General features: G+C 37.8%; 1 protein-coding gene across 1 annotated transcript in view; it reads left to right on the top strand.

The window, feature by feature from the left end:
* The first annotated feature begins 200 nt into the window (after positions 1-200).
* Positions 201-18,359, top strand: part of tdp1 (tyrosyl-DNA phosphodiesterase 1) — a 31,419-nt gene continuing 13,260 nt past the window's right edge. Inside the window, exons 1-14 of the mRNA XM_059520084.1 lie at positions 201-420; positions 664-1,265; positions 1,366-1,409; positions 1,484-1,539; positions 1,649-1,745; positions 1,945-1,979; positions 3,167-3,259; positions 6,143-6,313; positions 7,144-7,222; positions 8,496-8,681; positions 9,931-9,979; positions 10,067-10,133; positions 10,610-10,717; positions 13,033-13,135. Of these exons, the coding sequence (XP_059376067.1) occupies positions 674-1,265; positions 1,366-1,409; positions 1,484-1,539; positions 1,649-1,745; positions 1,945-1,979; positions 3,167-3,259; positions 6,143-6,313; positions 7,144-7,222; positions 8,496-8,681; positions 9,931-9,979; positions 10,067-10,133; positions 10,610-10,717; positions 13,033-13,135 (1,680 nt within the window). The 5' untranslated portion in view covers positions 201-420; positions 664-673. The remainder of the gene's footprint in view (positions 421-663; positions 1,266-1,365; positions 1,410-1,483; positions 1,540-1,648; positions 1,746-1,944; positions 1,980-3,166; positions 3,260-6,142; positions 6,314-7,143; positions 7,223-8,495; positions 8,682-9,930; positions 9,980-10,066; positions 10,134-10,609; positions 10,718-13,032; positions 13,136-18,359) is intronic.

The following is an 18,359-nucleotide window of genomic DNA, read 5'->3' as shown; positions in this document are numbered from 1 at the left end:
GTGTGTGTGTGTGAGAGAGAGAGAGAGAGAGAGAGAGAGAGAGAGAGAGAGAGAGAGAGAGAGAGAGAGACGTGTGTTTGCTGAAAGCTAATATATAATTATAATGAGTCATAATTAAACCTTCGAAATTATAAGATTGTTCAATGTCGCGTATCATAGACTTTTATTTTGAAGAACATTGTGGCGTGTCTCTGCTGTAGCTACATGTGGAATTTAGGAATTTACAGTGAGAGGCTGAGAGCGAGTGCATATCAAATCAAAACACAGCGAACTGTTGTAGTGCTGTTATGATATGAGTTTCAACTTGACAAGGGTCTAGCAGTTTTGTAGCTGTATATTTGCAGCACTTATATTTCTTTATAACCGTAAACAATTTTAAAAGTATCTTCTTGTAGCCTTATTTCCTCTTCCCGCCTTTTTGTAAGTCTACGTTCATTTACGTTGAACTACATTGTTATTATGTGATGCATACAGTGTATCTTTATGATCTATCATCTATGCGAGCATTTATCTTTTGTCCAAATCTACTTGTCCAAATACAAAAAGCTGTTAATTTAACACAAAACCAGATTGTTGTATTGTAAACATGACATAGTATGAAAGTTTACAGTATATGGTTTACTGTGTGTAACTATAAAAGTAAAATAATACTGTGATCCACAGCTGAACAAAAATGTCCCAGGACAGTCAACACGGCAAGTGGACCATATCAGATAGTGAAGACGAGGACAACATTATTCCTCCAACACCTCAGAAGGATTCAAACAAACCAAGTATTAAACCTGATTTAGAAAGAAAACCTGACACGAGCACCACTTTCTTCAAGCAAGAGCCCAAGCTGAGTCCAAAACGCAATGAGGACACCCATTCTATAAAAGAACCGTCCGCTCCCTCCATGGGATCTGAAGCCAGGAAAGCCGCACATGTGAATCAAACCCTCCCTGTAAAATATGAAAGCAACCCTTCACCTTCTGTAAAGAGAAAGAGAGAAACAGAAGAGGCAGGCTGGAACCTCTCAAGCAGTGATGATGAAACTCCACCACCTGCCCCCAAAAAAGAGCCCAAGAAGTCTGATGTAAGTCCTAAGAAGAAGAAGACTGAAGACACACGTCCTCCGAGTCCACACGGCACTGGTTATTATAAAGAAGAGCCAGCTGATTTCTTTGAGACCAATTTATTGTCTATGAACGACATGTATTGTTTTTATTTAAACAAAGTCACTGGGATACCAAAAAAGTTCAACACTGGAGCGCTGCATATCAAAGGTATGTAAAGAGTTTGTCTACTTAAAAAAAGTTCTGATACATGTTATGTATTTCTGATCATCTTATAATAATCTGTTTTCTTCTTCTGTTCTATAATCAGACATACTTTCTCCAATGTTTGGAACCCTGAAAGAGTCTGTACAGGTATTGTGTTAATGAAGTTGCAGCTAAGAGACTACTACCAACCTACTGACCAAAGTCTTTTTTTTCTTTTGTAGTTTAATTACTGCTTTGATGTTCCATGGATGGTGGAGCAGTATCCACCTGAATTTAGGTAGGATGAAATCTCATATTGTTGGATTTGATGTAGAATAACACACTCATTTCACCACACTGAACACATGTCAGTAAGAACTTATGCTGTTCGTTTTTGCTGTTTTTAGGGACAAACCGGTCATACTCGTTCACGGAGAAAAAAGAGAGTCCAAGGCTCGGTTAATCGAGCAAGCCAAGCCATATCCACATATTCGTTTCTGCCAGGTTCTCTCAGTTTTGCAATAATCTACTTTTTCCACTAGAGGGAAGCATTAAACTTTATGGTAGTCTGAGGTCGTCTACAATATTATGTATTACAGTAACTGGAAAAACCTATAAAAATACTTTTAGGCAGGCTTTTTAATGTTTAAAAAAAAATACTAAATGTGTCTTGGTGAATCAAACTCTCTCTTGTTTTTAACAGGCCAAACTGGATATTGCATTTGGCACACATCATACGTGAGTGTTGAGATGTTTTATATATTAATATAATTTTAATGAGACAGTGGGTGAAAAAAAAATAAGACTTAAGCTTGAAGTTTGAAAACAGGTGCATGAAATAAAACATTCAACCATATAAGCTTTTTTTTTTTTTTTAAGTAGTATGGTTTATGCCAAAAATCTCAGTGATTTTAATGTGTCACTGTCATAGGATGCCACCAGTTAAATGAGCTGAAATGCCAGCTGTAAGCCACATCCCATCAGTACCATCCCAGAATATGGATAAAGCAATCTTCTAACATTAAAACACATTAATGCTCACAGTTATGAGATGAAACACTCAGAAAGCATATATCAGTGTGGTCCAAGTGGTGGCTTGGTTTTTAAGTAACAATGCAACAGTGGTGGTGTTGTAGTTCACTTATATAATTTCATTAACACCTTGATCAGGATTTAGGTTTTATAAGCAGCCAGTAACATAATGCATGTTGAATATAGCACTCCTCGAACTACTCAAATAAGTATTATCGTCTTCACAGTCCATGCCGGTGTGCAGATTATCAGCAGCGCATCTGTTGTGATGAGTTGAAATTAGATGTTAAACAGGCGCAGTATTGAATTTTAATGTGATGTATTCCTAGAGTACTGTTTTCTCTCATAAGGATCTGTTATGTTTTATTCAACAGAGAAAGAAATAACAGGATTGAGCATTTCTGACTCCAGAGGAGCAAATTAAATGGCTTGTCTTTTATAAGTTGAACAAAAAAGGAAGCAAAAGAACAAAAAGATTTGCAGTATAATCCTACTCGAAACACCTTTAAGTCTTCATGTGCTAATTTGCCTTTAAATTAGTTCTAAATGAACCTCTCTGAAGAACACAGAGAGTTATTTTCTTATTTTATTAAGTGAAATAATACATTTTCACACAAAGAACAGCATAGAATTGATTTTGTATTTCAATACTTTTGGTTTTTGTTATAATTAATTCAACACTAAAGCTGAAGGCTTAATAGATTTTTTAAATGTATTATTTTATACCGCTTGACACATAAAGCCATTGAGTTTAGCTCAAATCAAAGTTATTATGCAGCGAAGTAATACTTTTGGTTAATGTGCCATAGGGTTTAATGGTAGTGTTTTGATAGACACAAATGAATGACATTATGTAAGGTCAGTAGTATTAAAATCATAGTTGTCTTTTGCAGGAAAATGATGCTGCTTTGGTACGAGGAGGGTTTCAGAGTCATCATTCTTACCTCAAACCTCATCCGAGCTGATTGGTACCAGAAGACACAGGGGTAAGATGGTCCAGTGTGGAATGGGAGGGGCTAAAAACAAACCTGAGTAAATGAATGGTCAGAATGGAAACGTTCTAGCTGACGGTGCAGTCCATTAAGAAACAAGCTGTTTATGTTGTGCTCTCTTTTGTAGTTGCTCGTTTTCTGAATACGGCAACATTTGTTTCATATCTGAAATGATAGTGGCGCATTTGCTAGTCCTAACGACACATTTGTCTGTTGCTATGACAACACACTGAGAAGATACTTAGAGTACATTGAAATTAAGCTGATGTATCCTAAATAGGAGTGTTGAGCTCTGCAAATCAAAGAAAAATCCAAATAAACCAATCACGTTGTAATAGACACCTCTCTTTCCCGAAATGGTGTTTAAATTTAGCTACATGGAATAATTGCTTAAACAAAGCATTATGAAAGCTTTCCATTAATAAAGTTATTGTCCATGGTGTTACCAGCAGAAGCTAGCAGGCAGGTCAGCGTGATGGCTAATGAATTGGCAATCACTTTCGGTTATTAGGTTCAATTTTATTAGCGGTGTAACAGAAACAGAATACCATTAAGGAGACAAAAGCTTCAGAGTCATAGGGTTAGGCTGGCAGTTAGGTTATCAACCACACTAAGCTGTGGATTAGTGAGGAGGAAATGAAATCTCTAAATGAAACAGTTAATATTTAAACCCGCTGGCATACATATATTCAGACAATCTGACATAGTACAGTATATTGGCCCTTTCACTAAACCAGTATTGTGAGATTAGTGTCAGCTCACACAGAGGCTATTAAGTGCTGTTGGAGCTGTGACCTGGTTAGTGCACATGCTGTGTCATATGGTACTGTGGTGTTTATACTGAGGATGTGAGTTTGAATCCAGCTTGATATTTCCCAATACCATTCCCACCTGTTCTATGCATCATTTCTTGTCTTCAGTGTCCCTGTAAATAAAGTGTAGCCACAAATGAAAAGTATTGGTAGACTAGAATAGAGGAGAAATAGCCACCGCTGCTAAGTTTGAAAGAGAAAGGCATTGTGTCCACCAGAACATCTTTGTCCAGCTGTAGATGGCAAAAGAAAAAAGATGTGGTTGTACATTTGGTTGTAAAATTTACGTTTAATCAAAGTTGGCACTATTTACTATTCACATTTTTGGTTTTGTGAATAATTAAAGTCTCTTATGCTCACCAAGGCTGCTATTATTTGATCTAAAATATATAATTTAAAAGTCATTTATTTTTTTGCTCCATTTTTTTTAATTTCACATGATGATTCTTCAGAAATCATTCTAATATGCTGATTTTGTCATCAAGAAACATTTTTCTAATTATGTTAAAAACAGTTATGCTGCTTAATATTTATGTGGAAACCATGGTTAATTTTTCACGATTCTTTGATGAACAGAAAGTTTAAAAGAACAACATTTATTTCAAATATAGATCTTTTGTAACTATTAATTTCTTCCAAAAAAAAAAAAAAAAACTTGCTGAACCCGAATTTAGTGTAGGGTGACAAATGATAATTCACGTCGAATTTAATTACAGCTGAACCGTTTTGCCGTAGATGTAATTGTTGTGGTGTTGTTGTACTAACAATATTCAATTAGACATTATAGATATTATAGGATATATATATTTTGATTCTAGTCCATGATGTTTTTGGCGTTATTAACAAAAACCAATTTGCTGCATATAGCGCCACCTAGTGTCAGAAAGATGTGTTTGTGTATGTGCCTGAGTAATGAGTGTGGTCGGGACCATGGCTGAATGGATTATATATCTGCTATTCTCATGAAAATTGCAAAGCTTTTAAAGCAACAGTTTTTCACTCTCATGATAGTAAGGTATAGTCAAGCTGTTTGAATTGGCTGGGAAAATGCTAGATGCAGTGCAGTGCAGAGTATTTCATCGGTGTTATGGAGAATGCACCCTCTGTTCCTCGCATTTGCCAATCTGTCTCTATCAGCTTCAGACCACAGTGAAGCACAATGAATATCATTAAAGGTCTGACGTGTCTCCCCATCTGGTTCTGTCTGATCCCAGGTATCCACATTCTCATTACTATTCACACAGACGAAGGTTCTTCCTCTCAAGTCTCTTCTGACAGACTTTTCTACTGCCTTTATTGTAATGGCTCCAATCTGAATCCATATTGATTTGCTCTCCCTGAGTCTCATGGGAATATGCTATAATCAGTCTGTCAAGACAAGACCCCACACTCTTTTTCTGCATGGATGTGTGCACTTGTGGAATGTAAAAGCTTTAATACTACAAAGGGTTCTGCGTTGATCTTTTCTTTTCTACAAAAGTTAAAATGTTAAGTAGCAAAAAAGAATTAGAAATTGATTTGGTGCATAAATGTATTTATTGCTGTGGGCCTTAAAGATAGATACCATATTTTAATTGAGGTGAATGAAAATACATAAAGAAAAATCAAAATTTTGACAAAAAATCTTTTTCACTGAATTAACTTTTACACCATTGCTTTTGATCTCAACAGCGATTCTCCTTCAATACCGAATCTTCTGAGTCATGGCAAAATAAATCATATTTTTAACATGCAGTGAGTTTTTAGTCGATATTGAGTGTGTTGCATTAAAAAAATGTGGAATAATATCAACCAACATTCTTCAATCGTGTTGTCTTTGTGGGATGTGTGCAAAAACAAACCGATGTAGTCTGACTCCCAAACAAATGTCTCTTATGAAACAATTATTTTAATGAACTTTGCCTTTAGAATTGATTTTCAGAGGCATTCTTTAATTTAACCTTTTGGCTTTTTAACCAAGCATATAACACAAGCAAGGATCTGACAATCTTGTGCAGGAACTTTGTAACATTTTGATGATTCACGTCCTTCATTAGTAAATTTGTTGCTTGTATCTCTGTGACAGGATGTGGATGAGTCCTCTGTACCCCAGGTTACCGGAGGGAAGTCCAGGAACAGCGGGGGAGTCTCCAACCAACTTCAAAAGCGACCTGCTGGAATACCTGGAAGCATACCGGGCTCCAGAGCTTGCTGAGTGGATTGACCGCATCAAACAGCATGATCTGTCAGAAACGAGGTGAGAATCTTAACAAGTGAAAGAGCCATTATTTAAATTAGAAAGTTGACATAATATAATCAGACCTTTGACTGATTGAAAAAGGCATTCACAATGCTGCTTATTCTAGCAGAAACAATCCATTTTTGAGACTGTCTGATTTACACTTAAATCAACCAGTTTATTTAGTTTTTCATGCCATTTAGTTGTGGGTTTATCTAAAATAGATTATACCATTGTAAACTTTTTTTTTAATGTTTTTGAAAGCTCGCCAAAACAGCCATTTTCTATTTTAATAAATTTTTAAATATAATTTATTCCTTTGATGGCAAAGCTGAATCAGTATTACATGATTTTTCAGAAATCATTCTAATATGCTGATTTGGTGCTCAAGAAGCATTTCTTATTATTATCAATGTTAAAAACACTTGTGCTGCCTAACATTGTTGTGGGGACCAGAATACATTTGACAGAAATCAGTATTCAGCATTGGACGTATTCATTTCTTGAAACCAAAAAATCCTACTGACCCCAACATTTTGAGTAGTAGTATACAAATTAAATCACAAAATAAAGAGTAAAGTATCTGTCCATCCAAATACAATTATTTTTCACAGTCATGACAAAGACAAAAGCAGAATATACAGTTCTGCTCATTAACATCTAATTTATTTGCAGTTTGATTTCTAAATAAAACTCAGCATATCTGTCAGGTTTGGTTTCACTAATCTGACTTTGTTGATTTGGTTAATATTAATATGAAATTATTAATTTTATAAAATCTTTATATATATATATTTTTTATGTTATTGTTTTAAGTGACAACTGCTTTTGTATGTTTTCTTGTATAGGGTATATCTCATTGGTTCAACTCCAGGAAGATATCAAGGACCTGCCATGGAGAAGTGGGGCCATCTACGATTAAGAAAAGTAATGTTTTTGTCTTATTGATTACACAATCTTTTTCAAAGAAAATAGTTCCTCTCCACCCTAGACTTAAAGGTTTAGTTCACCCAAATATTAAAATTATGTCATTAATGACTCACCCTCATTTCGTTCCAAACCCGTAAGACCTCCGTTCATTTTAGGAACACAGTTTAAGATATTTTAGATTTAGTCCGAGAGCTCTCAGTCCCTCCATTGAAACGGTGTGTACGGTGTACTGTCCATGTCCAGAAAGGTTATAAAAACATCATCAAAGTAGTCCATGTGACATCAGAGGGTCAGCATCAAAGTATTGTATTGTTGAAGCATCAAAAATACATTTTGTTCCAAAAATAACAAAAACTACGACTTTATTCAGCATTGTCTTTTCTTCCGGGTCTATTGTGAGTGCGACTGCTGTGACTGTTGACGTACGACGCTGCTGACGTGTTTTCTGGTGTGCCCAATAACAAAGATAACACGTCAGCAGTGTCACTACAGTGTTGTGAACGTGCTTACAACAGACCCGGAAGAGAATACAATGCTGAATAAAGTCTTAATTTTTGTTATTTTTGGACCAAAATTTATTTTCGATGCTTCAATAAATTCTAACTGACCCTGGAACGACATAAGGGTGAGTAATTTATGACATAATTTTAATATTTGGGTAAACTAACCCTTTAAGAATGATTGATGTTCATGAAAATGCATTGTACGCCTGTAGGATGCCTTGGAGATGTACTCTTCATGCCTTATTTATTGAGTGAATTCAGATAACACTGGCAGAGTGAGGTGTTGGATTGGTCTTTGCAAGATCCAGAAACTGAGCCAGGAGAAATCAATTTCTGTACTAAAATGAAGTCACACTGAACATTGTCTAAACAGCGCTTTGATATGAATGACTGACTCACACAGAGCACACTCTTTACACCTTCATAAGGCTCAACCCACATCAACTGGTGGGTCGTGAACCAAAAATAGGTCAAGGGCTGTTTTGAAAAGATTGCTGACAGCAGAGCAAAACAATACTAATGCACATAATAACATGCAACCAACCATATAATCATGCATACTTATGATAGTTAGAATAAATAGGCATATTATCTTTTAAAAGAGAGGTAAAAAGGAAAAACACTTCCCATATCTTGTGTTGTTGACGTCAAAGACAAGGTGTCTAATTTTGTTGCTCATTCATCTGTCAATTGATAAGATAGCCATATTAGACACATGCAAATATTGATGTAGTGTGACATACACTCATTGTTTTTGTTTCTCTCAGCTGCTCAGCGAGCATGCGATGCCCGTGCAGAATGAAGAGCGATGGCACGTGCTCGGCCAGTTCTCCAGTATTGGCTCCATGGGACTTGATAAAACTAAATGGTTGGCAGCTGAGTTCCAGCGCACTCTGACCACACTGGGGAAGGCAAGGAAATCATTAGCCAGTCCAGAAACACAGATGCTCCTGGTAAGCGTTTCAAACAGCCCCTGCAGAGCATTCTGAAATGGTAAAAGGATCTGTTCGTATCACTGCCGTACCCTCTCTGGATTTCGAATAAAGTGGCCAGAAGGATATTACAATAAACACAGTGGCACATTCTCCTACCAGCTTGCTTTTCTATCAGGATAAATGAGCTCTCAATTGTGTCTCCATTTTAATTAGGTTAGAATCAAGGCGGGACACCGGAGCGCACTATGCATCTGCTTGTTTCTGCATGTTCCTTGTTCGTTTATTTCAGTATGCAATTCCTCTGAGCTATGAAATGTGAAATTTGTTGGCGTCCCGCGTGTTTAATTAGCAATTAGTATTCATAGCATGTTCCCTTTTGCTATACTTGAATTCCAATTTTGCAAAAAAGGAAACCTTTTCAAGTCTCTCTCGGCACGAGCTGTCAGAGACAATAGTTACAAGAAGAATTCTCATCCATTCTGTTGTTTGCATAACAATATCTGCTCAGATGGAGGAATGGAAGATTGATTTCTGTCTGATGCAGTTATTGTTAAATGTCAGTTGAAAAGTCAAGGCGCCACACAGAGTGTCTTCATCACAGAGAAAGATGGCAGACAGTACCATCAAGCCTTAAATGTTACTGTGTCATCTCTAAAGACCGAAGGCTCTTTCAGTTAGCAGGTTTCAGAAACTCTGTTGAACTATTGAGGTGATTTAGTTCCATTACTGTTAAGGACAAGTGAAATTACCGTATTCAGAAGTTCTAAATGTAGACATATAAAGAACACATTATGCACTTTTCTATTGCGATCACATCTGTATTGTGTGAGTCAGACAGTTTAGTTCTGTCTAGTTTCTTAGTGTTTTAAAGGTCAGTGGGTTTAATGGGTGGATAGGTAGATAGATAGCCTACAGTTCAAAAGTTTGATTGATCTTTTATTTTGTCACATGATACAAAATTATTCTAATATGCCGATTTTGTGCTCAAGAAACATTTCTTAATATCAATCAGTTGTGCTGCTTAATATTTTTGTGGAACTATGATAATTGTTTTTTTCTTTGAGAATGGAAAGTTCAAAAGAGCAGCATTTATTTAAAATAGAATCTTTAACAATGTAAAAGTCTGTTACTTATGTTTCATTGAATCCTTTCTTGAATCCCTAAACAAAATTATGAATTCATTTATATTTAAAAAAGAAAAATACTGAACATTTAGTCAAATTGCCATAAATAAATAAAAATGTAATGAATCCTTTGTCATTTCTAGATTTACCCGTCTGTGGAAAATGTCAGAACCAGTTTGGAGGGCTATCCAGGTATCATTCATTTTTTATTCTGAAATCAAAACATAATTTTTTCCTCACACCTTGACATATGATGAGCAACTGTTCTTATCCCTGCAGCTGGGGGATCTTTACCCTACAGCATACAGACGGCTCAAAAACAACTCTGGCTTCATTCTTACTTCCAGTAAGTTCTCATATCTCTGTAAAAAAATAAAAATATAAAACATTTTCACAATGTACTCATCAATATTCAGCCTAAAATTACCCTTTTTAAATGCTACCATGAATATTCTCCTAAAAAGGCTCCTTAGCAGTGCACTGATCTAAAGTTTCCTTTCCAAAGAGTTGTCTGACCCTTAAATTGCTCCTTAGAAATTTCAATTGGGTTCTTATCCCATCTCTCCCATCATTTTAACACATTATAATCATAAATGAGTCCATGTAGACTTCAGTACTCATGCCTGAATGCTGACAGCAATCAGACAGAAAGCTCTCCTTTTCGTCGGCACAGAACGTCCTAAAGCATCATCTCTCTACAACTGCAAATTGCATGAAATACTTCTTTTGGTGTTTTTGCACCTAGGAAAGGTATATCAGCAGGTGTTTCTCCATGTTCTTTCTCTCTTTCACTTACCTTCTCAATCTGTCTCCTCTAAACAGTGGCTGGCATGCCGATGTTACTGGCAGGAGCAATGCGATGCCTCACATTAAAACCTACATGAGGGTTTCACCGGACTACACACAACTGGCCTGGTTTCTTGTCACAAGGTTAGAATGATTAAGTAACTTTGCTAAATTGTATTCATTTTAGGCCTGATTGACAGTCAGAATTTCAGATCAGATACAGCTAGTCTAGTCACAGCTGGATGAAGAACTGTGCCAAGCGGTTTTATTTTAGTGTTATTTCTATACAATTATAGTGCTATACTGTATACTATTACTGTACTTAATATCATAAATACTAATAGAAGTATACTTTATACTATTAAGTGTTTATTTTAGCTACATTTTTGCCTTTTTCATACTACTGTTTAGGTTTAAATTGTTTTAATTTCAGTTTTGGTTCAGTTTAAATTTTATTTCCAGTTTTAGTGATTCAACTAAATGTTATTAAGCAAACATTTTAAAATTGTTCATGTATTAATCTTTTATTGTTTTGTTTTTTATTTCATTTTTATTTAACCAAGGTTATATAGCCTTGGTGCCATGTTTGTTGAATGCAACTTAAAATGTCTAGATTTTAGAGTAAAAAATAGGCTGTACAATTACAATATTTAATATTGTACAGTATACCAATCACATATTAAATGTTGTACAATGACAATATCTTGGCTTTGTTAAGCCATAATAATGGTTTCAAATACAGATTGCAATTCTGCTATTACACAATGCACTTTTAAAGTAATAGGCAATATAATCTTATCATCATTTTAAACACCTGTTTTATTGAGATTTTATGTCTTTTTGTTATTTCACATCCAAGCTGCTTTAGCAATATTAGATAATTAAGTCTTTATCATATGTCAGTTCAGATCATAATTTTGTCAGTCATCACCAAACTGCACATCCCTACCAAACAACAAGAGTGTTCTAGAAGGAAATATCTAGGGCGCAGTGGATAAGACACATGCCTTTGGTGTGAGAGACCCGGGTTCGAATCAAACTTGAGACACCAATGTGTCCCTGAGCAAGACACTTAACCCCTAGTTTCTCCAGAGGCGTGCGACCTCTGACATATATAACAATTGTAAGTCGCTTTGAATAATGTAATGTAAAAAAAAATATCTGCATTTGTTGCCTTGTACCCACATGTGCAATGACAATAAAGTTGAATCTAATCTAATTTAAAATACACAATTCTAAGCATAATTGCATCAACACTGAAATCAGTTTGTGGTTACTCATAGGTTTTGTTGATGATGCATACAGTATATATGATTGTTAGTTTTTTACAACAAACACCTAAACATATCTTTATTGCCTTGAATTTGACATATTAATGCTAAGCCGGATGAGATCAGCACCGTTTCTGCACTTTTGTTCTGCAGAGAGCTGCTCATAGCTGCCAAAATAATGCTCTTGGCAGAAGGAGGCTTGTTTTTCTCGGATCCCTGGCAGATTTGTGTCTTCTGTGCAGCATTGATAGTGTTCCACTCAAAGGATCCCTTAGGCCCCATAAATGTATATTTACACAAGCCTGATATGTTTGTTTATTGAAGATTACGCCATTCTCTTTCATTGGCTGGTTCTTAGCTGCAAAATAATAGCTACTTTCCTGTTTCTTCAGTCTGGAAGGTTATATGTTTGTTAGTTAGCACCATGGACTCTGGACCCTTAGCAAGTTTCCTCAAACCGCTCACTCAACAGCGCTTTTACAGATAATCAAAGCTCTTTAGTGCAATTGGTCAATTGAAGTGGTAAAGACATGTCATGGTGGACAAGCGGCAGGTGGGTTATAAAACGCAACAACGTGGTAAAAGAACACTCTTCTCTTTCATTATCTTCAGATTACATTCAGGAATAGCATGTTCATTCAGCAGTTGAAAGCTTGAATTTTAGATTTTGCCCTACAAAACCATTCACTGAGGAAAGATTCTGGTTTTAAAAGCCTCTCTTTTAACAGCAGGCAATGATATTCTTTATTCAAATCTTTTAACACATGATGTTCCTGTGACTCTGGCATTGAAGCACACGTGATTTTCATCTCAAGGCTGCATGAATGGCCACTGTTCCTGCGGCATTTCTAAAAGCAGTGGCTTTAATCGTGGTTGAAATGCACAGGAAAGGAGATCGTGAGCAGTGTCTCTAGGTCAGTCATGTCCAGCAATGAGTTATTCATAGATCTTTTAATGAAGATTAAAGCCTGCAGTGGATGCAAAGCCTTCAGGCATAGCCTGTCATTCTTAAACATCTAAGTCCAAAACCCATTAATTATTTTGTAATTGCAGTCTGAAAAAAGACTCCTCTACAATATCCTTTAGCTTTGATGTGTTTAATGCTAATAATTCTAGTTTAGGTGACATTAACATGAATGTTTGACTTTGAAACATGGGTAAAACTTCATCTGCTGGTATGCTCCGCAGTGCCAATTTATCAAAAGCTGCCTGGGGCGCCCTGGAGAAGAACAACACTCAGATTATGGTTCGTTCCTATGAACTGGGAGTTCTCTACCTGCCTTCAGCCTTTGTGAGTATTCATTACTTCGCCAGATGGACTTCCTGGACTATCACAATAAACTTTAAATATGGAGAGGAATTTCAAAAGTGTGACTTCCAAGCTTAAAAAGGTCATGGGAAACTAGGGAATTTACTGTAGAAACCAGGTGAACTGAACCAAAATGAGTGTTTCCTATATATTCTAGTAATGTTTCAAATGTTTACTTCTGGTTGATGAGTCGAACACTTTTCCAGCAGGGTGTTAGTTTAAAAGAAAAATTAAGATCTCCAGTAAAACCCCCAAGAGAAGGAACTTCAAGAGAAGGAGCTGAACAGAGAAAAAAAAGACATCTGTAGAGTCTCAGTGCGTACTTCTTAACTACCCTAAGTGTGTAAATACTAAACATAATGTTTTGGAGTAGATCTCTTGTTTCTCCATATGTAGTTTTGTGTAGTGCTCACATACTCGCAGGGTAATTTGTCCTTGTTGTCAGGGTAGGTCTTAGAATTACTTCAAAAGTTGCTAAGCAACAGTATGGTTCAGTTCTCTTGCTGTGGAAAAGGGGTGGGGGGACATGAGTTTGAAAGAGGATAGTAAAAGGTTGTGCTCTCTTATTCAAAAGGGATGTGTTTTGTCTTTTGGGTGGCCTGGAGCCTCTTTGTTTTGGTTGAACAAAGTTCTGTTTATATCATGGTTAGTTCTTGCTAGAGGTCATTTTTGAATAAATCACAATGTATTATACAATGTATTACATATACATATAATGTATAATTTGTTACATTATAATGGATCCATAATTAGCTATTTTTAGGTTGTATAATATTTTTCACTTTACTTGGTTTGCTTGCTTAAGTTACAAATGAACCTGCATGTTGACTGTTGAAGTTATTTTTATATCTGTAGAGGTCATGCTCCATAATTTTCACAATGAGTCACTTTTTTTTGCCACAGTGTGGTGCTTTAATCAAAGTTCTCTTGTTTAAGAAAGTGTTAGATCAGACTGTTGAAGATCACCATAGTATAAAATACCTTTTTTTTTTTTTTTGCTCTTAAAGAGGACAAGGGCGAGTTTGGCTCATAAGTAGTTCTGCAACACAGCATGTCTTCAAGTTTTCAGTACAGCATCATGTTGTTTCAGTCATGCTGTGTTGCAGAACTACTTGTGAGCCAAACTCGCCCTTGTCCTCTTTAGCACCAATAAATCTAGTTGACTTAATAAAGCATGTTTCTGAAGTGAGACGCAGTTGATGAGTCATGCTTTTTTAAAAATAGGATTTCATAATTTTGTAAATTCAGATTTAGTATTCATGTAAATTCCTCATTACTAGCTCCTCCAAGCAGTCAAGGCCATTACAGAAATTTAAAAGAAAATGTTCAGTGTTCAGTATAACATGTAATAAGATAGAGATGCTCTGAATTTAAAACTAAAAATTAAGGAATAATACCACACTTTAAAGGAATAGATCACCCACAAATGAAAATTGTCATCATTTACTCACCCTCCTGTCATTCCAAACCTGTATGAGTTTCTTTCTTATGTTAAACATAAATAAGTTATTTTGAAGAATGCTGGTAACAGTTGATGGTCCTAATTGGCTTTCATATTATTTCTTTCCCTACTATGGAAGTCAACGGAGACCAACAACTGTATGGTTCTACAAAATTCTTCAAAATATCATCAAGGTTTGGAACAACCTGATTGTGAGTAAATGATGACATAATTTTCATTTTGGGGTGAACTTTTCCTTTTAATAGGTTCAAGTAATCAAAAATAATGTTTTTACATTTTCAGTCTCATTGTATATGGATTAGGGCTGGACGATTATGGCCTGAAGTCAAAACCTTGATTAATTGAACATTTTAGCTCGATTACGATTAATGAGCGATTATTTTGTTTCTGTTTTGTTTTTTTGCCCTCATAGTTCACTTGCAAGGTTTGTACTGTAAACAGTGCGAACTAAATTTCGGTTTTGATTACTTTTTGATTAATCGTCCAGCCCTAATATGGATTCATGGTGTTCTGTTCAGTGAATTCATCTTTGTTTTGTGTTTGCTTTTACAAACTGTTGGATTAAATTATTATCTGTGGTAGACAGCAACCCTAAAATTCCTGGTTTACCACTTTGGCATCTTCTTGAACCACCCAGTTGGCTACTTGTTTTAACTGCAACCAAAAACAGCTGTGGCTAAACAACAGAACAGCTGGGTTCAATAGACATGTCATGAAGATGCTAGTGAAAAAAATAAGAACCAGTGAAGTTAGTAATGAGGAATGTGATGTTTTTGCTAGTGCCACAACAATTAATTATGCATGAACTCTGTCAGTATGTCTGGCTGCTGCTGATTGAGCAGAAATTCAGATAAATTGCTCAATTATTGACTAACCCTCATGTTACTCTGGACCACATTAACCTCAATGATGCCTCTGCTCAACCACTAAGACGTGTTTATTAGTTATAACAACACAATTTATCAGTATTACTTGTGACAGCTGAAATGTAACTAGAAGTTTGAAGGTTATTTGGGAGGTTTGCTGTTTTATTTTATTTTTTTACTGTTAGTATTGATTTATTTTATTTTATTTTTTGCTTTTTTTTTTGGTGTATATGTGTGTACAGTATATATAGATGCTTCAAGAAACCTGCCTAAAAAGCTACAGTACTGTTAAAGGCAGTTTTAGGCACTTGAGTAAAACAACTGTAAACTGAGGATGCTGTCAAAAAAAGATTATCAATTAACTTCTGTTAACTAAATTAAATCAACATTTGGTACAACCATCCTTTGTGTTTAAAGCAGCTTTTGGACTAGGTGCACTTGCGCATAATTTTTTTTAGGTAGCTTTGCAGGTAGGTCTCTTGAAGCTGTGACGCTAACAATGGAGGACAGGAGGCAGATGCAAGTAAAGGTAGTTTATTGACAGGAGTTGTGATGGATGAATGCTGGTGAGTGACGCAGGAATCACGATGGCAGCATAGACAGGTGGGTAGGTGATTTGAGTGCGTTGGTAGCGATGACGGTGGTGGTAGATCGGTGATCCGTGGTGATAATCCGTGAGTGACTGTGATAATCCAAAGTAGACCGAAACAGGAAACAGGGCAAGGGCAGGAACACAGGAGCACGAACAGACATCAACACATGGACCTCAAACAACGATCTGACAAACAGGAGACGAAAGACAGGGCGTTAAATAAGCGGTTGGAATGAGATGCACCTGCCGCTGATCAGGCGATCAGTGGCCACACCCACATGAACCAATCAACATGACATAACATGACTACAGCTGGAGACAGTGCATTCACGAACCGTGACAGTACCCCTCCTCCTAAGGACGCCTCCTGGCATCCCAAGAATCTCTTACCTGTCGATTGTAATCATCGATAAGGGAGTGATCCAGGATGTCCCTAGCAGGTACCCAACTTCTCTCCTCCGGACCGTAACCCTCCCAGTCCACCAAGTACTGAAATCTGCGTCCCCTCCTTCTAGAGTCCAGAATACGATTTACCAAATAGGTGGTCTCCCCATCTACGAGACGCGGCGGGGGAGGGACCGGGGTAGGCGGATTAATGGGAGAATGAAATACGGGCTTAATTTTGGACACATGAAAGGCGGGATGAATTCTCCTGTACGTAGGAGGGAGTTTAAGGCGGACTGCCACCGGACTAATGATTTTGGTGACAGTAAACGGGCCAATAAATTTGGGAGACAACGGACCGGACCGAACGGACCGGAGAGGAATATTCTTGGTTGAAAGCCACACCTTTTGACCCACGACGTATACGGGAGGCCTAGACCGGTGGCGATCGGCCTTGGCCTTGGTGCGCGCCCCCACTTGGAGTCTCACGGGCTCTGGTCCAAGTGCGGTGGCACCTCTGGACGAAGGCGTGAGCGGAGGGGACCGCAATTTCGGATTCCATACTGGGAAAAATAGGTGGCTGGTAACCTACACTACACTCAAAAGGAGATAGGCCCGTAGCTGATACTGGTAAGGTATTGTGGGCGTACTCCACCATAGACAATTGTTGGCTCCAGGAGGAAGGATTCTTGGAGACCAAACATCGCAACACCCTTTCCAAATCTTGGTTGGCTCTCTCGGTTTGACCATTGCTCTGGGGGTGAAACCCCGAGGACAGACTTACAGTCGCTCCCAGTAGTCTACAGAATTCTTGCCAAAATTTAGCCACAAATTGGGGTCCCCTGTCGGAAACCACGTCTATCGGGAGGCCATGTAAACAAAAGACGTGGTCTACGACGGTCAACGCTGTCTCCTTGGCTGAGGGTAATTTGGGCAAGGGAATAAAGTGGGCCGCCTTCGAGAACCGGTCCACCACGGTTAAAACTACCGTGTTGCCCTGGGAGGGCGGGAGGGCGGTAATAAAATCTAGAGCGATGTGGGACCAGGGTCTCGAAGGAACCGGCAGCGGTTGGAGTAACCCATCAGGGGGCCGATTGGAAGTCTTACCAGTGGCACAAACCGAGCAAGCCAAAACAAAACTGTGAATGTCGCGAGCCATAAGTGGCCACCAGAATCGTTGCTTGACTAAAAATCTAGTACGGTTAACCCCTGGATGGCAAGCTACATTCGAGCAATGTCCCCACTGGATAACGTTGGACCTTAATCCCTCCGGCACAAATAAACGGTTCGGTGGGCACCCGGGCGGAGGCGTTACCCCTTCTAAGGCCGTTCTGACCTTCGATTCGATCTCCCATGTGAGAGTGGAGACCACTAATGTCTCAGGAAAAATACACTCGGGAGTGGACGGGCGTTCGGAATGGTCAAAAATACGCGACAAAGAATCGGGTTTGATATTTTTGGAACCCGGGCGGTACGAGATAGTAAAGTCAAAACGTCCGAAAAAAAGTGCCCACCGAGCCTGCCTGGAGTTCAACCTCTTGGCGGTGCTAATGTACTCTAAATTCTTGTGGTCAGTCCATACTATAAAAGGAACCCCCGATCCCTCTAACCAGTGTCGCCATTCCTCCAATGCCATCTTAACTGCCAACAATTCTCGGTTACCAATATCATAATTTATAATCATAATAAACGATATGAAAAATACGCGCAAGGGTGGACCTTGTCGTCTAAGGGAGAACGTTGAGATAACACCGCTCCTACCCCCACCTCTGATGCGTCGACCTCCACCACGAACTGACGTGTAGGGTCAGGGGTAATCAGAATAGGGGCTGAAATGAAACGGCTCTTCAGTTTGGCAAACACAGCCTCAGCTGTGTCCGACCACCTGAACGCAGTCTTGGC

Source organism: Carassius carassius, chromosome 32 (assembly GCF_963082965.1).
Source record: "Carassius carassius chromosome 32, fCarCar2.1, whole genome shotgun sequence".
In the NCBI taxonomy this organism is placed as follows: Eukaryota; Metazoa; Chordata; class Actinopteri; order Cypriniformes; family Cyprinidae; genus Carassius; species Carassius carassius.
Note: the sequence above shows the minus strand (reverse complement) of the source record. Positions and strands in the feature narration are given on the sequence as shown.